This window comes from Marmota marmota, unplaced genomic scaffold (genome assembly GCF_001458135.2).
Source record: "Marmota marmota marmota unplaced genomic scaffold, marMar, whole genome shotgun sequence".
NCBI classification, from domain to species: Eukaryota; Metazoa; Chordata; class Mammalia; order Rodentia; family Sciuridae; genus Marmota; species Marmota marmota.
In genome coordinates, this window is record NW_025999968.1 from 46950196 (window position 1) to 46971497 (window position 21302).

General features: G+C 37.7%; 1 protein-coding gene and 1 long non-coding RNA gene across 8 annotated transcripts in view; one reads left to right on the forward strand and one right to left on the reverse strand.

The window, feature by feature from the left end:
• The window catches only part of LOC107136416 (amyloid beta precursor protein), a 239009-nt gene that overhangs the window by 66815 nt on the left and 150892 nt on the right, over window positions 1-21302 (reverse strand). For all 7 annotated transcript variants that reach the window (XM_048803538.1, XM_048803537.1, XM_048803536.1 and 4 more), the window contains 3 exons: window positions 14260-14393; window positions 9534-9608; window positions 8632-8790 (listed from right to left, as the gene is read on the reverse strand). In XM_048803538.1, coding sequence (XP_048659495.1) covers window positions 8632-8790; window positions 9534-9608; window positions 14260-14393 — 368 coding nt within the window. The remainder of the gene's footprint in view (window positions 1-8631; window positions 8791-9533; window positions 9609-14259; window positions 14394-21302) is intronic.
• LOC125616932 lies at window positions 3444-5558 on the forward strand. Its single transcript, XR_007347715.1, has 2 exons — window positions 3444-3598; window positions 5025-5558. It is a non-coding gene; the product is annotated as an uncharacterized LOC125616932 (long non-coding RNA).

Here is a 21302-nt window from a genome sequence, read left to right on the forward strand (position 1 = left end):
GTGGTGTGGTAGAAAATGTTAATTACAAAAAGAGTAGAAAAATTAAACCCAATTTGCAGATGGAAGAAGAATCCCCTGTTCCAGTTACAGGTTGTACAGGGGCAAACCTGAGAATTATTTATATATAAATGTCTGTATAATACTCTAAGACAGAAATAAGAGAAAATTAAAAAAAAAATAGAAAATAAGAGTGGTCGTAATCATCTCTCACAAGTAAGTTAACTTATGTCAAATCTGATAGGTTTCATGATTTTTTTCCTGGGATGTTTCACTAATTCCTAGGAATAATTTATTTTGCTTATACAGATCACAGCTATAACTTAGTGAAGATTGCATATTTAGCACCTGAACCAACCCCACAATTTATGCTTTCAGACAAACTGTAGCGTACACTGGAGACAGAGCTAAGATCTTCTGACCTGAGAGCACCTAAAGGCCAGAAATGATCTGGACCTAGATGTCTTGAAGTCTTGTTTAGTTAAGTAGTAAAACACACTGAAGCTCACTAGAATGCCCAGGTTATTCATGCAACCCAGAAGGCAAAGCCCACAAAGTTGCTGAAGAAATCATAAACAAAACATGTTCTAAAGTAACACAGACCCTTGGAGAGATTTTCCAAATGGTCTGATCATACAACAAATGCCAACTATGACAGATTCTTGACTTTTTTAGAGAGTTACAGCAATCTGCTTTAATTTTGCATACTGAGACTACAGCTTTGGAAGTTGTTTCCCTCCCTAAGAGGAGAAAGATTGTTAGGGTAGAGCACATGGAGACTTTGATAACTGTCCCTATTAGAAGTGTTCTACTTCCTGGGGAAGAAGGAAACCCAGGGGAGATGACTTTCTCTTCTCCTGGCTTCTGTGACTTCTGTGAGAGCACAAAGTCAGAACCTGTTAATATGTTCAAGGATAAGCACATTCAAATTTCTTTTAATTGTACCCTCGCCTTTTCCTACAATTAGCCAGTGTTTTGACCTTTTAGACATTCTGGTTTTTTTTTTTTAATTTAATAACATTTGTATATGGAAACTCAAGACAAAACTGTTTAAAATCCAATATAACCTACCTAGGATCTTTATTTTCTATTTTTATTTTTTGATATTGGGGATTTAACCTAAAGGCATTTAATCACTAAGCTATATACCCAGCACCTCCTTTAAAATTTTGAGACAGGGTCTCTTAAAGTTGCTTAGGGCCTTACTAAGTTTCTGAAGGCTAGCTTTCAACTGGCAATCCTCCTGCCTCAGCCTCCCGAGTGGTTGGGATTACAGGTGTGTACCACCCTCCCCATCTAGCATCTTTAAATTGTGATCTGTGGTTAAGTTTCATAAAATAAATGAAGCCCTTGAAACTGATGTGAAATTTACATGGGTGCTCCTGGGTACATGTTGACAGAATGAGGACTTCCTGCTGTTCTTTCGGGCAGGTGAATAGTACTGGACCTTTCAATAACATGCCCCACATTTGTCTACAAACCCTAAATACTTGTATTTTCATCATAGGTTTTCATTTTCAAGGATGAAATGAAAATAGATATTAACATGCAAATATGCATTTATGTTGCAGAGAAGCACAGGGTCCTCATGCTATGGGTTGTGACAGACCCATTTCCACTTCGAAGGAGGTCATAGTGGGGCTCCATGTGGAGGGAACTTGGGTGGTGACTGTGGTCTCAGAGGCACAGTATAGAGCTTTCAAGCTTTTCATTATACTTCATTTTCTATCTGACTTAATTAAAAACAGAAAACATGAATGTCTATGGTTACCTACTTCCCACTGGTCTGAAGCAAGATCTGTTACTGAGCTTAGTAAACATTTAAAGCAAGGTACAGAGGAAATACTGACAGGCTTTACAAATATAGCACACATACCACACAGTACAGTTTAAAGGATTTGCTTCAATAAATGCTAATTCTCCCATTTTTCTTTCCACCCATCATCTGCTACTGGGTTTGTCCTTAAAAGCTCTCAAGTTAATGAGTCTCTGTGTGCTCATCAATTTACACAAACTTCAACTTCAAATGAATGGTGAATGAATAAATAATACATACATACATAAGGTATAGGATAATCAAGTACATTTCTAAAAGATGATTTTTAGTCTTTAAATTTCTAACTACATTGTGATTATCACGACAAAATTTTTATAATATTCCAAAATTGCTGGTAGAAGGCTTTAAACATCATATTAATCTCTCCACATATTAAGGACTCAGCATATAATTTTTAACTTACTCGACACTAACATTTAAGCACAGATGTTCCCCTATTTGTGTACATGTGCTCTGTGCACGTCCTAACAAAATGCTGGATATTTCTTTTCTGGCTGAAAGTGACAAGCAGAAAATGATGGGAGAAGGGCAGTTAGCAACATCATATGAAAACTAAAGTTGCCCAGGTCTGCACCTCCATTTCTTTTTTGCCTTAGAAAACTTACAGCTATGCTGATACCTATGTTAGCTAAAGATTGATTTAGTTGGAATCAACATGCTACATTGGCTAGAAATGGATTGGCTAGAACCTCCTCCTGTCAACACTGGTTTATCTGCCACTAAACACCCTTAAGCTGCTGTCCATTTCATCTCCAATGATCACTGTTTCTTATTGAACATCCACTGACCTGCCGCCACATAGCAGTGGGTGAAAATTCAACTTGGTGACAAAACCACACTCCTTACATAAGAGCCTCATCATAGGAATGTTCTTCCAAAGAATTCTACATGGAAGTAAGTTTTAAGGAACATCAGGAAGCTCTAATATTTGACTGAACCATTCAGAAATGAGAAAGGACAGGGAGTTGGTGCTATAGGTACTGTGACATTATTTTGCTCAATTAAATATTAAGAGTCTGAGCAAGAAGCGGTAGATACAAGCATGAAATAGAATTCGGTATTGATAAGAAGACTGCAATCATGAGAAATCACGGAAAAATCAACATTAAACTGGCACACAGACAAACAGACAGATGCACATGTAAATGGTTCCTAATTCTTACCAGCACTTCGAAAATGTTTAACAGTAGAGAAAGTCAGAATATTATGATGCTAATGGAAAATTTAGACAAAGTGTATATATAAAAACACGAAAAAAAATCTCAGAATTATAAAGAAAGGTTTGGTTATTTTTCTCTCATCTTTAAAACATTTCAATTCTTAGTAATTAGGGTCTGCTAAGTTTTTCCAGATGAGGCCTACAATAGACACTTTATTTAAAACAAATAAATAAGCAAACAAACCATATCCAGTCTGGTTTAACTTTATAGAATTCCCCATTAAATCCAGTTTCTCTCCAGACTACAGAAAACACTGAACAGGCAGGAAACAGTGTCATCCTCTGGGAATCAGAAACAGGACCTTGGCAGTTACAGGCGGGAAGGCTCCACCCATACTTGGCTCTTATTCCATGAAGCTGGGGGAAGCTTTACTCTGAGCCTGACCAAGTCAGAAGCAGGAAGCACACGACTGAGGGAGCTGGTTACCATATGATGACAGCCTGGCTTGAGTCCTACCTAATTTTGGTAGCTCGGAGGCCTCCAAAGGGGATGGAAACTAACCACATGTGATGCAGCTCTCGAGAGGAATTCAGCTTTTCTGGGGGTAAACAAAAATATAAATCCATGATTTTCTAAGGAAACTTTTAAGACAGTAAAAGAGTTAAGTAAGGGGTTGGTGTTTAGAAGAGTCACTGGGCTTCAACGGAGCAGAGATTAGCCTCAGTCCAAAAATATGGCTGGGTTCTATTTCTTTCCTAGTGAAAATTAAAATTTTAATTATTCCCTGGGTTCAATCCCCAGCACCACAAAAATAAATAAATAAAATCTTGAATGTTATAATTATAAACATATGTAAGGATGTATATATGTGTAGATTTTTTTTTTCTAGTACTAGGGATTGAACCTGGGGACTGATGTATGTTAGACAAGCATGCTACCCCTGGGCCACATCCCCAGTCAAAACAATACACTTTTTGTTTGGATATTCAGTTTATCCACCTATGGGTACGTGGTTAATTCAAAAGGAAACCTGGAACATAAGACATAAAGACACAACACAGAGACTTACCAAATGAAATTCATAGTAGAACAAGGAATAGTAAGCCATACAAAAATATAACCTCATAACATTTTCAAGTTTGGATTCAAAAATATAGATAAAGTACAAATTAAACCTGAGTGTCAAAGAAACTGGATATAATCTATGTTTTTTTTCCCCCCAGAATCTCAGATTTGCAAAGTCTGAGAATATACGGTAGAATTTGGTAAGGGTTAAGGGGATGACTATTTCAAGTGATAACATCTGTAGAATTTACAGGAAAAAATACTTTCATTAATTTATCCAAATATATTTACTAATATATAGAAAAGATATTTATTGAAAATTTTATATTTTCTAGGCATTATGTGTAGGACAGTTCAGAAATATTTCCTCATGGTTCCAATTACAAGATTTCGCCTTCCTTATATAATCACTGAACAGTTCTTGATTCATGTCTTTTAATAGCAATGTATAAAAGTCCCCCAAAATGGACTTAAAATTTCCTTACACTTTCCAAAGTGCAGAGCTAAGTTCGATGCCAAGCCATATATTAAAATTTAAACAAACATTCAAAGATGGTATCCTCACAAAAATGGCAGGCAACACTATGGGATTTGGGGCTTGTGACTATCTAACTTCACTTTTTATTACCAAGGGGAGATTTGTGCATTTCTGAGGTAAGAATTTAACAGGAATCCTCCGATGAATCCATAGCAATATGATTTCACTGATGGTGAAAAAGTCCTTCCTAATCCAGTCTTAAACTTTTATTTCAAATAAACATGCTTTCTAATTCCTATGACATGATCAACAGGCCCATGACAAAGCACCAGTATAGCTAATCTAAAATTGTCCCCTTGCAGGAATCATGAAGCTCTGTCAAACATTCTTGCTACAGCCTTTCCTGTGGTGGCCCATGAGATTCAACTGAAAGACTCTCTGTGCACCTGTTAAAGGTTCTGTTCAGCCCTCATCTTATTTTTTTCAGACTATCAATGACCATTGAGTGAAGACCTTACTTCAGGAATTGGACGTTCAGCTACACCTTTTTACAGCAAGTCTCTTTTTAAAGATCTGGTCTAGATACTCACCATGCTGCTCTGCTCTTGCAAACAATCCCCACAGCTCCTCCCCTCAAAGCATGCTTCCCAGAGAAGAAGAAGAACCAAGGAACCTATTATTTGCAGACTTAGAAGTGCCTGAAGAGGACAGGGATTTTTTTTTGCTAATACAAAATGAAAATGCTAATGTGGATATTCAGTTTCAAAAGCTCTTTGTTTTGAGAAGTATGGTCTAGTGAGAAGGTACTGCAGTGGGAAACTGTGATAAATGGCTCCATCCTGTCCCTTACTTGTGGTGTCACCCTGAACCAGCCACAATCTCCCGGGATGCTACTGATGTCATTGGGACAATGGGGTCAATACTGTCTTGACCTGGAGGAATGCCAACAGCTCTTTTCTGGCTCCTCAAGGGTTTCTGCATTATAACCTCACAAGGAAAATAAACATACTGAGGAAAATCAGCATAAGTGGGTGGCTTTTTAGTTTAGTTACATAACATATACACAGACTCCCATTTCTGGTCAAAATCCAGGAAGAGGAACTGGATTTATCTCCTGTCCCCTCACCTGAAACAACTAACAAATTGATTAAATACATGGAACAGATCCTTCACAAGGTACCAGACCTAGGTTAAAGGAGTGAGCCCTGAGTTTCCAGGCCATAGCTCAAGGCAGAGAAAGTCAGGCAGAACCTGGAGGAATCCTGGGCAGCTCTGGAGAGATCCAGAGAGCTAGAATTCACAGCACAGAGGACAGAGTATTGGTAGAAGAGAGCTGTTCTCAAAAAGAGAACCAAGAAATGTGCAGAGGGTGATCCTTGAAATTGTAGCTGAGTCACGATCATTACATGCATGTGGAAAAAACAGAGGCTGGGGGAAATTCACCAAAGAGGATATTTATAGGTGTACAAAATATGTAGACTCAAAATGCTGAAATTCACAATGTTTGACCAATCAATAAAAAGTTACTACATATGAAATGATTCAGGAAAACAGCACACAGAAGGAAGAAATATCAATCACAACTGATCCGTACTTGACACAGTTAGCAAACAAAGATATTCAAACAGTTTTTGTAACGTTCCATAGGTTCAAAAGTTAAAATATAGAACATATTGGGGATGGGGGAGCCCAGAGTGAATATATAGACATGAAAATTATGGTAGGAGAGATGAGATGAAAAATGGTCAGAAGGATTGTAGGGTAGTAGGAAGTACATCATGGAACATCATAATTAAATGGCTCAAAATTAGTGATAAATAAAATCTTACAAGGAAAATCTTACAGGATAATAATAAAAAAGACATGTTATTTATAGAGACATAACGATAAGTATTATCACCTTTCTTATTCAAAATAACACAAGTAAGAGATCATGGAACACATCTTTAAAGAAGAAAAGGGGGGAAAAAGCCTCAATCTAGAATTCTACACCCAGCAAAAACAGCTTCCAAAGTCAAAGGTGAAATTAAGGTATTTTTAGACATTAATAAATTAAAAACAAGAAAAGAAATTTAAAAGAATTCATCACCAACCTACAGGCAATCCAAGCCAAAAAAAAAAAAAAAAATTCCATCTCCAACCTACATGTTCTTCAAGGCATTTTAAGAGGAGTCCTTTGGGCAGAAGCAAAAATGATACCAGGTGCATTTGTACAAAAAAAATTAAGAGCATCAGAAATGGTGACCGTATGTAAACATGTAAACATGTGAACTTTTTTTCTTATTATTTCCTGAACAATGCAATTTAACAACTATTTACAATGTATTAGGCATTGCTAATTAATCTAAAGATGATTTAAAGTGAACAGGATGACGTGTAAGTTATTTGCAGATACTATGTCTTTTTTTTCCCTTGTGGGTGCTGAGGATTGAACCCAGGGTCTTGCACATGCAAGGTAAGAGATCTACCACTAAGCTGCGCCCCTAGCTTCTATGCTATTTAGCATAAAGGACTTGAGCATCTATGGATTTTGGTATCTGAGAGGGTCCTAAAACATGCAGACATTGAGAGATGATTGTACTTTATTGGAACAGATGAGACAAATAGAAAATCTATCAAGATATAGATTTAGATATTAACTATATCAGAAACTTCACTGAATACACATGGCCTTCCCAATTAAAAGGCAAGACCCAGCTATATGCAGCCTATAAGAAATGCACTTCAAATACAAAAAAAAAAATACATGAATAAAAAATACTATGCAAATATTAATCAAAAGAAAGCTAGAGTAGATTTATTAACATTAGACAAAGTAGGTTTTAGAGCAAAATATATTACCAGGGATTAAAAGGTAATTTCATGATAGTACATGAATCAAAGAGGACATAACAACTCTGAATGTTTATACACCTAAAAACATAGTCTCAAAATATACAAGGCAAAAACCTACAGCACTGCAAGGAGAAATAGAACACACCACCCTTGTAGCTTTCAATACCCCTCACCCAATGATGAATAGTACAAGGCATAAAGTGCAAATTCACTATCAAAATGTTCCTTATCCTCAAAGCAAAGTCTAACACTGTGTTCAGTAATGAACTCCATGGCCCCACTTGGTAAACCTTTTTTTGGCAATGATCACTGCAAACCACAAAGAAACCTCCTCACTGTAGCCTTCAGGACTGATGATGGCTTCCCTCCAGAGAATATGGCCAAAGCTCTGATTCAGAAATCCAAGTCCTAGATCCTACATTGAAAATTATTACAGCTCAAGTTAAGTTTTAGCTTTTCTTGATCTCAGTTACATGGATTATATGACGAAGGTGTTGAGCTAGATTACTATTAATCCTTCCCTATGGTTGGAATGTTTGTGTCCATCACTGAATTCTTATGTTCAAATGCATAGTGTGGTGGTATTGGGACAGACTCCATAAGAATGGGGTTATTGCTTTTACAAAAGAGGCCCTAGGAGAGCTTCCTTGCCCCTTCCATCAGGTGAAGATGTAGTGGGAAAAAAAGGGTATGAGCCAGGAAGCAGGCCGTCTCCAGACCTCTGTTGGTGCCTACTCTCAGTTTTCTCAGTCTTCCAAACAGTGAAAAATACAATCTTGTTGTTTACATGCCACTCAGTCTACAGTATTCCATCATGGCAGCCTAAGCAAACTAAGACATCCTGCTTCTGGCTTTTGTGTTTCCGACTTCAATTGCACCATGAAGAACATTACATAAAGTTAGGTACTGCCTTGAAGTTCCTGGAAAGCCTGTCTCACTGCTCTAAGGAGAAGTGTCAGTGTCCAATTCTAAGAGTTTAGATGGCCCTGTCAGACAGCTGCCCTGAGACCGTCACTTTTTTTTTTTTTTTTTCCAGTGCTGGGGATTGAACCCAGGGTCTTCTGCATGGTAGGCAAGTGCCCTACCCCTGAGCCACATCCCCAGCCAGAGATCTGTGACTTTTAAGATAGAATGGACACTACACATTCCTATGAAAAAGGTGTTCATGGCATTCTTTTAATTTCTCTTCTAGGGCCTCCAGTGCCCAGTGTCCCCACCATCTGTGCTGTGACCTAAAGCAAGGTTTCAGTGAGACCTACCCGAGGAGGAACAGCCTGCAGGGCGGTGATGTAGTTCTCCAGGGCCAGTCGGCGGCGGTCATTGAGCATGGCTTCCACTCTGGCCATGTGTGTCTCCACCAGCTGCTGCCTCTCATTGGCTGCTTCCTGTTCCAGAGATTCCACTTTCTCCTGGAAATGCTGCCATTTTGAAAACACACATCAATCAGGAACAGAACGAGGAGGATGGTGGCAAATTCAAATCTTTTAGAAGAGATATTCTATTGCATTTTTCTTCAAGTGATTAAAAAACCATTCCAGAGGGTGCACAGTCACCCCAACATTGACTAATTTTACACATTTTATAGGTTACCTCCTCTTCCTGTATTCTCCATCTCCCAACCAAATTAATTTCTCATTGAAAATCAGGATTTTATAGACTCCTTCAAGACTCATTTCACTGATAATGACTGATACTAATGTCAGATCCATTTATATATTCTTGAAGCTCTTGCATTTCATATTTTTAAAAAATTCCTTTCTTCTGAAATTATTTTAATTTATGCAAATGGCCATAATAATCTCTCTGTTTATGTAAGGTAATTTGAATGCTGATTTCAGACCCAAATTGCAATACTTGGATAATTTTCCCAGGGGGAGAAGTACAACAATTAGGGCAACCAAAGAGATTCATTATTAATAAAAAGTAAACTGCAAGTAACAATAACTTTTATGGCAATGAATTATAACTTGAAATAGTTGGGAGCAAATGTAAGGCAGGGTTTCAACAACTCAATAACTAGACAACGATTAGGAAAAGCCTAAATTTATGGGAATATGAACAATCATGCATGGGGTTCCAGCAGATGCTGGCCAACCTGCAGGCCCTCAACAGACAGGTTGTCGGCAGGTCCTGCTTGCTAGGGAGTGGGTTCAGATTTTACCTGGATCACTGCCTTCTTATCAGCTTTGGGCAAGTTCTTTGCTTGACGTTCTGCTTCTTCCCATTCTCTCATGACCTGCAAAAAAGAACAAAACACTTTTATCATCAGTTCTTCCTTCAAATACAGCTTTAACTGAATGCTTTATAGTAATTTTCTTCTGTTTTTGTTACTGTGAATACAAAACAAAACAAAAATAACTATTGCATACTCATTCTTACATGAATAATATTTGACCTCCCATGAAGATGTAAATAATTTATCATAGAAGTATACTTAACATAAATGACTTTATTTACTGCAGGCAGGCAGCCTTTTGAAGCATGATTGTTCTTTTTTGTTCCCCCCTCAAAAAATGGCCAGAAGTCATTTATTTGATGTGAAAAAATACTAAACTGTTCATAAGAGGCATATACTTCATGAACAAGGAATTAAATAATTAAACACACTGGTCTTAGCCTTCTATAAAAGCAAGTTAAACATTTCAGCTGCGGCATTTGTAGAAGAAGGAGGAGCCAACATAACAACCTATGTATGTGTAAATGTCATGAACACAATACAAAAAAAAATAAAAAATAAAGCACATAATGGGGGAAGATACAGAAGACTTCAGTCATTTGAAATCCTATGATCTACCCTTTATGAGAACTGATGAGCAATTAGGGCCTTCTGCTTGCCAGCATGAATTATGCATAGCAAGGATTACTCTGAATCCCCCAGAAATTCTAAGAAAATATAGATTATAACATTCTGAATGCAGCAAAAATCAACACTACTTTAGTAACAAGGTGAATCTAATTTGTTAGGAAATAAAACTTCCTGGTCTCACTCTTGATGTCCAGCCACCTGGACTTCCTGAGAGAAACTCACACATTCAGCAGACCACAAGGCCTAAGTCTATAGCTGTGCATCTTGTTGGACAAAAATATCAGTTTCTCACCATCTATGGCTGCCCTTTCCTTTCTAAGTGTTCTACTAGCTGTCAAGGGAGTTTAAGTGTAACTCACACCAGAGATTGGTAAAATGAAAAAAGAAAGATCAAGTAAGCAAAATTCTGGCCTATTATAGGATGAGTACTTGCCTACTCTGTGTACTTCCATAATGTGGGAAAACTTGATTTCTACACTAAAAAGACTGTTACAAGCATTTAACCCTCAGGAACTGATTTTTTTTTTTTTTTTTTTTTAGATATCCTTCCAAATCACAAAGAAAAGGGGGTTTAGAGAAATTCTATGAGAAAATACCATATCTAATGACCAAGTGAGTTTCTTAGGTATTTTATTGGCTGTCAGCATTAATTCTTTGTATAATATACAAGATCACTTACATTGTGTATAAGATACAAATTCTTTATTGTTTTGGTAAAATTCTGGAGAAATAAGATGGAATGGCTTTTCTACTATACTTGAATAGTATATAAAAAATAACATTAAGGTTTATAACAAAATTGGGACAAATGTCCCACTGTAGTAAACAGGAACATAACACACACAAAAAATAAATATACTGTCCGGGTTACTTTGGTATTTCTGTGAGTTGATGAAAAGAACCTGTGGGCCAGGGAGATACTGAAAACTATCTTTGCTTTACAGATAAGATAAGCCTTGCAGTACAAATAATTCAATTTCCTGTATGAGAATGTTCACCATGGTGGTGCTTGACCAAGAATTCCTCAGGCAAGGAATCTCAAAATTAGTTTGAGACAGAAGCCAAATGTCTTTCTGGAATGTGAAAGGTTGATTTTCTGCATTACATTTTCATTTTTTTACCAGCTCACCTTGTATACTCAGAATCTGGACTTTCAGCTTTGAATTGGAGATTCATGAAATATTTAAGATTTATTTAGCTAATGAGTTGAAAATAAGCATCACTATAAAAATGAACTCAAACTTTGATTTGTTTTTCAGAACAATTAAACAATATCCTCCACCCCTACAAATAAAACAAATCACCCTAGAACTCCTTACTACATTCAAATGGATCCACAGTGTAGGCTGAACACCACCCTGTGATAAACGGCTTCCGCTGTGTTGCATTGATAATAGATAACATTACTGTTCACCCTGGATTAAGTGCTTTACAAAATCTATCAAATTTAATTGATTCTTCACAATAGACTGTAAGATTAGGCATGGCCATTCCCATTTGATGTACAAAGTTAAGATATGAGTTCAAGGTCATGCAAGTAGCAAGTGGAGAAGGAATGATAATAAACGAAGACCATTTGGCCCCTCTGCCATTATAAAATGGAAAAGCTACCAAATGAGCCAAGTTTACTTAAACTCAGTGACAGGAGAAAAGCCATTCCTGAGGTGATGTTATTGTCAAAATAAAAAACTCAAAGTAAGGGCAACTTTCAATTTGAAAGTTCATTTTAAATACATATTAAAATTACTAGAAAAGTAAGTAATAATAAGTAAGTACAAATGTACTTCATATTTCAGAAACAAAGAGTGTTATTCTGTGTTTTTTTTTTTTTTGTCTTTATGTTACACTGCTCCAATGCTTATTTGTATGTGGTAGATGCTGTCATAACATAACACAAAAATCTACAGATTTCAAGTTGTAATTCCCAGCATCAACAAAATGCCCCAAACTCCAGATTCTCTGTATTTGTAAAGAAACAAATAATAACAAAAACTACAAAATGAATCAATAAGAAAAAAAATTGAAATTTGAAATTCTCAGGATTTGTTCCTTTTGGTTGCTCTTTATATTCTTGTAAAGCAATTTTCCACCACACGCACAAAGGTATCAATTTCATCTGGATTTATGGATCTTCAAAGACCTGGCTGTTTCATGCAGAGAAAATCACTACTAGAGATTGAAGAGGCAGGCAAGTTCAAAGTCACATGTTCCCAGAATTCAGCATCATAGATTACAAAGATGAATACTGAACTCAGGAGTCTCTCTTTGCTCTGACTACTGGAATCTAGCAGAGAGCAAGCATGCTTTGCTCCAGGATAACATCTGATGAGTTAGTTACTTCAGCTGGACTGAGTGACTAAAAATCAAGAAAATCTACAAAAAATTATATGAACTAAGCAGATATACTAAAATAAAGTTCCTATTCCAGCAGAGACCAATCGTAATTGAAACTAATCAGTTTTCTTAATGTTACCCAAATGACATGGATACACTGAATAAAACAATCCAGGGGTAAATACTAGGTGAATCTAAGAATGAAATGCAAGGTTAGGAAGGCTTATGTGGACTTACAGGGACCGGAAGGAATTTACAACCAGCTGGAGAGATAAGACATAGGGATCAAAACATCATTAAGAAAAATGGGGAGCAGATATTTACAATTAAATGAAAGGTAAGATCAATGACTGCTTCTCCCATTCTGAGAATTATGTGGGGTATCTGTGGATGTGAAGAGTGGAGTGGCCTAATCAGAGCAGCAGCTTAACGATGCAGTAAGACGGGGTGGCAGTAGGAAGCCTGGGCTCAGGGAGCAGGGCAGACGCTGGAGAGAAGCTGAGCATTCAGTGCTTACTTCTTTTATTGTTCTTTTAGACATCATGCATCACTGCATGAATTTTTTAGGGCAGTGTGAGGCCTCCAAAAGCATCAGAAACAAAAAGAGAGGCACAATTTAAATTTAAAGGAGGATATTTCAGCGGTAGTAAGTTCCACTCAGAGTATTCCCATTTGGTTTCCCCTTTTGTGGTACTGGGTGCTCTACCACTGAGCTACATCCTTATTTTGAAACAGGGTCTCAAGTTGCCCAGGCTGGCTTCAAACTTGTGATCCTCCTGTCTCAGCCTCTTGAGTAGCTGGGATTACAGACAGGCACCACCACAACTGGCCTCCCACAACAATGACTATATACCCATTTGCGACTTTCCAAATGAAAGATCCTATTTTTCAAGGCAATTTGCACTGTTCCACTCTAGCCAGTTTTCTAGTTCAACTCACTTTTAGGTTTCCATCATGGGCAAGATTAGAACTGCGCTTCATATTTCAGAAACAAAGAGTGTTATTACTATCAGTTTTTTTTTTTTTTTGTCTTTATGTTACTACCATACTAAAGTAGATTCAAGCACCGTGATTAGTCATCTTTTTTTAAAAAAGTTAGCCTTTATAGATACATTGTTAGCTCTGTTTTAAAAATATAGATTTATTATAATTAAGATATGGTGAGGCCAAGAGATCAGGAGATGATTGTTTCTGAGGAGCCAGTCATTTTCCCAGTTTTAAAGGGGGTTGGGAGATTGCGGGGGAGGGTTGCACATCAGGCCACACAGCCTCACACAAGGAAGCACCAGATCCATGGGAGGCAGAGGGAGCCTTTGTTGGTATTTCATGGGAAGGAAAAGGCAAGGCAGTGTAAGCAGGCTTAGGACTGACTAATTCAAATAAATCTGGCAACTCTGGGGAATGGGGGCTGTCCCTGACAGTCTATTACAGGGAGATCAGAGCAGAAGACTAACTCAAGCCTAAAGCCAATAAAGACCAGAGTTGCAGTCATAGGCTTTGGACCAGTTGGGGTGCCTATGAAAGATAAGCTTTATGGGGCATTTGTCTGCTATCTCTAGAGATTGGCTGGTCCTGGATGGGGTTTCCTAGAGTCAATAAGGCCCCAGATCAGAAAATGCAGAAAATAAACAGGCATGATAAATCATCTACCAGAGACTTAATAAAGCATTGAAGCCCTGGGTCGAGGCAGAGGCAAGCCCAGATTTTCAAGTACTGTAGGGCAAAAAAGATTAAGAATTGGATTTACCTGGGACATCCTCTCCCGGTGCTTGGCCTCCAGCCTCTCCTTGGCTTTCTGGAAGTGGGCATGCTCATTTTCGTCACCAGGCGTCTCAAGATACTTGTCAACGGCATCAGGGGTGCTGGCTGCTGTTGTAGGAACTATAAGGTAGAAGGGAAGAAGGTTTGAGAAGTCAAACACAATGTCCAGTCCTTCATATGAAAGCCAAACTTTCAGTTATTTGCCAGGACAAAGAATTTAGTAAAGAAGCGCAAATGAGATGTTAATGCTGTTTGAGAGAACAACGTGGGACATTTCGCAGCAAAGGTGGGGATGTGTTTTGCCTCCTCCAAGTATGGGCTAAAGAAAAATCTAAAACAACCCATTTTGCAAATTAGAGCATTAAGAAATTCTTTGCAAAACACGCATCCAGAGAGACGCTGGTGCTTAATATGAACATGTTTTGCTAAATTGATTTTTTCTTCGCTGAATTTTTTGTAATTTTGAAATGTTGATTATTTACTTTTTAAACAGCCCATTTTGTATCAATATTACATATTAAGATTCCTGCAGAAAACAAAGAAAACTGAAAATAAGACTACTGCAAAATAACAATATCTCACTGCAAAATAAGAATAGCTCTGAGAAAAGGTAAATTCTACACAACGTATTTTAGATAGTGCAATTACAAAGTCATCCTTTAAGAGATGGTATTTGAAACCCTATAAAGGGAAATAATAATAAGTTCATCTTTGAAATTATAAAAGGACCTTATACTTTCACAAATTTGTAAGTTAACAATTCATTAAACTACTTGGCAAAAAGAAAGAGGTTTAGGCTTTGTATTCAACTAATAACTGCTAAGCCATATTTGAATTGTGACATACGCTGCTATATTACAGACACATACTCATAAAACTAGAGTAGACTATAAAATAGAAATGTTCTAACGCATGAGCCAGTAAAGTATAACACCTATACAAGGGGTCTTCCAAAAGATAAGTACTGCCTAGTGACAATTCAGGGTATTTAGGAGCTTAAAAGAAAATAAAAAAGAGATTTTGCCATTAGAACAACTTTAACCTAAAAATGAAAAGAAAGGCTTTCACTGTCTTCTCAGGTCACATCAATTTCAAAGGATTATTCTAATATCACTAATGTTCCAAAGATTCTTTTCATTCTTTTTACCTAATTACTTGAGTACTATACTTGGGATATAAAATCCCAAGGAGGACTTTAAATGAGAAGAATTTATGGCTAAGTCATTTTGAAACTAAAGTCTAAGTTACATGTCTTTTATGTAAGCTTAAGAAAATGCCTGGAATCTTAATCCGAAGTCTTTGAGTTATTAACAGAAACCAGGAAATATATTAAATAATATATTTGATTTTATATTAAATAATATATTTAATTTTAAAGAGAAACAGTCATTCTGATTTCTTCCTCTCTACTTCAATCACCAATTAATCATTATTTGTTTAAAAAAAACCAGAAGCATGTAATAAAGGAGGGAATTATATTACATCTTATGCTGACAGAAAAGGCAGGAAGGATGGGGAGAGCAGACGGGGCTTTGCAAGTAACCACAGCTGCATTTGAGTTTCAGTTCTTTTCCTACACCAGCTGGGGTCCTGGGCAAGTGACTTGGTCCTCTACAGTCTAGTTTCTTTATCAAGGGGAGACAACATGTCGAAGGACACACTAGGAGAGTTGGGAAAATGAGAACCACCCTATGCCAGTTAATCAGTCACTTAACGGGTGTCACTCAGGGTACCTGGTATTGTTAGCACCTTCCCTCCTCCTCTGCTTATTCCATCTTATTTAAATCTCATTGTTTGTGCTATCATGGGAAAAATCGGTTACTTTCATTTCAAACCCACTGAAAATGAACGATATGCAGGACCATGAAATATCCATTTACAAGGAAAGTAACATGTTTTTTTTTCTAAAATAATCTTAATTTGTAAGAATTTAATTAATTTGTAATTGAAATAATTTTCAATTTTAAAACTTTCTGTAAAATATTTTTTAAAAGGTATTTTTTTTCCTGAATAATCTTGAACAAATCAGTATGCAAGTATTTTTTACCTAAACGATTTCCAAACATGACACAGAGGTAGTATTTATCATTTTAAATGGGTTTCCCTCGGTTTTAATCATTTTCTCATCTTCATATAGCAGACACAAATGAGAACAAGTTAAAGACAAAACCAGAAAATAAAACAACATTCTTTTGGCAAAGTACAATCCGGCAGAATGACATGATTAAGCAAACCATATTTTACATTTTAAACAAACGAAAATGTATAAACGTTTGGGTGCATATGCACTGATCAAAATAGCCATCTGGCTCTAAGACATAATCACACCATAGCACCCGCTGCAGAAAAAATTTACACTCTGTAAGTACAAAGTTTTCCAGCTCTTGGGACTGGCAAATTTTATGATTTTTCTCTACTTCTTACGGATTACAAATATTGTTTACTCTACAATGGAGAGGTGATAATACACTACAATCTAAGTCACTAAGATCTCATTGGCCTAAATTGAAATATAGCTTTGTAATACTAAGAATAAAAGAATAATCAAGAAATAAGCATGAAGTATGTCTAACAGTATTAAGATGATTTCAAATATCAAACTTTTTTTTAAGGCACATGAAAATAAATACAATACTGTATTACCAATTTATTCCCCAGTCAAGAAATATTTCCATGATACTTAATTTTATGTGCCAACTTTTTTTCCTGAGGGTGTCCAGATAAAACATTCTCTTTCACACATTCTGTTTCTGGGATGAGATCAGCACTTGGATCTCCAGATTCAAGTAGTTGTCATTTTTGCTTCCTTTCTGCCTGTGTGATTGAGCAGGGACCTTGACCTTCTTCTGCCCTTGGATAGGGATCCCCTGGTTCTCAAGCCTTTGAATTCAGACTGAATCATACCACAGGCTTTCCCAGGTCTCCTCCTTGCAGATGATAGAACATGGGACTTATCAACCTCCACAATTGCCATCTGAGACAATTCCTTACAACACATCTCTTCATATATATGCACACATGTTCATGTACACACACACACACACACACTCACACATGAGTCCTGTTCCCATGGAAAACTTGAAGAATTTCTCTTCAAGTTAATCTTGGTTAGGGGTCCCAGTTGCAACTTTAGTTGAGACATTTAAGAGAAGTTGTTTCTTTTTAAATATTTAATTCAAACTTTGTAGCCATTTATAGTAACTTTCCATCTCAATGAATAAGAATGAGTGAAATTATCCTATGTACACACTAACTGGGAAATCAGATCACAGTCTAGTTATGGAAAGAAGAATGATAATATGTTAATATTTTTTAAATAAATCCAGTATTTTATTATTATTGCCGTGTAGCTGGTGAGGAGGAAGGGAAGAACATTTTTTTAAAAATATATATATTTTTAGATGTTGATGAACCTTTATTTTATTCATTTATTTATATGTAGTGTTGAGAATCAAACCCAGTGCCTCACACATGCTAGGCATGCACTCTACCACTGAGCCACAACCCCAGCCCAGGGAAGAGCATTTTTAAGACTACGTCTAGAGGGCTCAGCTTCTTTTCCTCTCTGTCTACACCCTGAAGGCACTGTGTTTTCAGGACCTGTTCCATGTTGTGACAAGGCCCATGGCAGGCCAGAGACTTGGTAACACAGGCAGCAGGCAGTAGGAGAAAACCTGTTTCTAAAAGGTGTTTCCCTCTGGGAAGGGAATGAGTGGCTCAAGGAATGTTAGGGCATGTCCCAGGGCAAGAAGGGAACAGGAAGGTGCATATTGCAGGTTACTCAAAGCAGGCCACTATACCCACTTCAAAAGTAGAAATAAACTGGCTTGGAAAGGTTTTTTTTTTTTTCCCCCAAACCACCACAATGCACTTTAGCCTTCAGAAAACTCTGAGGTTCTTCAGAAGCTGTCGTATGGGATCCTTTTTCCAAGCTGGCCAAATAATAATAGCCTCTGTTTATTAGCATCTACTGTGCTAGGTTGGTTACATGTGTTCTTGTTTAGTATGAAGACAGTAAAAGAAATTTGCCCAATTTTATTGCATACAGGGGAACACTATCATTTAACATGCGCACAACTCCAAACATAAAATCTGAGTTTAGAATTAGGTAAAACATAAAAATGTTAAAAATTCAATTTTTTAGAGCAGTAGAGCTCATTCATTCACATATCCAGGGTACTCAAAAAGATTTTGTTTTTGTTGTTGCTGTTTTATTTTGTTAAGGAGCAACTTGGTAAAAACTATGGTTGGTTATGATATCTGTATGTCTGCTTCCTATCAAAACTGTTCTGCCCTGAATGCCATATGGCAAATTAGTGACTTCTAATAATGGTTAGATTATAAAATGAGGTCAAGCAAAAGACCCCACAGAGCTGGAATACAGATGACTTCTTAGCCTGGGGCCCCTACTCAAAACATGCTCACTCATGCTTTCTGTAAGCAAGCTGGTGGGGTGTGCTCACCTTCCCACAGAAAACCAGACTTAAACTCAGAGTTAAACATCTTTAGCTCCAGGTTCTGACCTATAGGAGCCTAATCACTAGCAGTACCATCAATATCATATGCACATGCTTTCAACTTTTTAAATGGCCTTCCTATTTAAAAAGGACAACAGAAGCACTTCCAATTAATAGCACATTACTGCCTCCAGGGGCATATTCTACTTCCAAATCCTCAGCGGCATCCTGGATGACCTATGCCTTCTACTGAAGTTGCCTGCCTGTCCTTCGTACCCTGGGAAGACAGAGGTATCCGAGAGGCTGAGATGGCAGGTCTGCTGCAGACAGACTATGCTGCCTTGAGAGTGTTTGTTCATTCCTTTATTCCTCCATCTTACCAATATGACAGCTCCTACTATGCACAAGGCACATGGAGACACCAATGAGCAAAACACACACCCTTACCTGTGGCCTAATATCCTAAAGCAATCACCACACATGCATGTGCATGCACACACATACTCACACACTCACAAGACAAACAAGAAATGATAATGGTTATGATTATGGTTTCATTATGAAGTATGGTTTGTGTTATAGAGGAAAACAGGAGGTTTGTGTTATGGAGGAAAACAGGGCTAAGGAGGTTGAGGGGGTCAGTGGGGAGAGGGAGGCTGCAGCAGGACGTAGTGCAGGAGCAGTCTTACTTATGAAGGTGACATCTGGGCACTTCCCAGCTAGCTGCCTGAAGAACATGGCAGGCAGATGCAGAAACTGACACAAAGGCTCTAAGAGAGGAGAATGTCTGGCAAATTCCAGGAGCAGGGAAGGAGGCCTATGTGGCCGAGCTGAGGAAGCCAGGAAGAAGAGGTGGAAGAGGGAGACAGGGGATGGGACAGATCACAGAAAGTTGTGGAACCAGCAAGGCCGCTGGGGAGCCAGTGTGGGTGTCTAAGGGGAGGAATGTGTGATGTGTTGTGAGGTCTATTAGAAGGATGGCTCTGTAGAGAAAAAGATAAGGATGCTTGGGCTAGGGTGGTTCTCACAGGAAGTTCCCCACAGCACCCCACACCTGAGAGGATTCACAGATTTGCTTCCTCCTCACAACAAGATGCTGTTACCTGAACCCTGGGTAGCTGAATCCCTGGGGTTCGGGGGACTGCCTTCACGTGTACAAGGGGGCTCATTTCAGTTTTAGTAACAATATACCAGTGCCTATTGCGACTCTTCCACTGCACCATGTAATCTCCCCTCAATACCTGCCAGACATCTGTTTTCTTGGTGGCAGTGGGAGCAGATTTGCTCTCAGTCCACAAATGAGCTCTGGTGCTATGCTCAATGTTCCTGTCACAAAATGCACCACCCATCATCGAGGGCACGATGCTGATGAAACATTTCCAATTGCATTTCCCCTGAGAACACCATCATTTGACGGGAATGTGCTTCAAAGCAAGGTGAAACCTGCTAACATTTTCTGGATGCGGCTGACATCACTCTACTCTCTCTGACCATCTGGAGGACTCCATATGAGACAAACCATCAAATTTAACTGCTCAAGCACCAATTTCCCTCATTTTAGTCCTGATTTGGTGATCGCTCCATAGGACAGTTGTCCCTTGGTATGCTCAGGGAATCGGTTCCAGGATCTCCCTGCAGGTCCCCAAATTCTCATATAAGGAGGTCCAATCTCCTATATAAAATTTAATAGTATTTGCACGCAGGCACATCTTAGCATATATTTTGTTATTTTCTGATTTCTTATGATACCTAATACAAAGTAAATGCTTTGTAAATAGTTGCTAGACTATATTGTTTATCGAATGACAAGGAAGCCTGTACACATTAAGTACAGATGCAGTTTTTTAAAGATTTTTGATGAGCAGTTGGCTCAATCTGTGGATGTGGAAAAATGAGTACCAAGGGCCAACTGTCCTCAATTTCATATTCATAGCAAAGATGGCACAAATGTGAGGTCAAAATTAAAGACACCAGAAAGTTGTTCCTATAATTTTGTATTCATTTGTTTTGTCAATTATGATGGACTCGGGGTGCTAAAGAAGAAATAATCCTACTTTCAAACAGCGATGAGAGGATCACCTAGAACAGGATACAAGCAAGGCAGATGTAAACAGAGCCCCACAAATGACATCGAGTTGATATTCTAATATTAGATTATAAGAAGAAAATTTGGTCCATCTCTTCTTGTCAGCAGATGGTCACTTATCTCTATGCCACTGGCAGCTAGAGATGAAAGTAAATTAAATCCTACATAAGTCATTGCCTTATCATTGAAAACGCTATTTGATACAGAATGAGCAGTGCTGTCACTTGAAAGGGCTATAATTTATGAGAAGAGGCAATGTGGATAATTTATATATGGGTAAAATATAAATCTATAAGACAGACTTTAGGTGAAAATTTCAACTCAATCTGGCAGGCCTTTTGGACTGCTACCCCACTTAAATGAAGGAAAATTTTAAAGTTTCTTCATTTCTCTAATTTCAAGATAGTTAAAACTCCTAATGCATTCTAAACTCAACCATTTATTATCCTTACCAAATCTGAGGAGCCATTTATAATGTGAAAACAA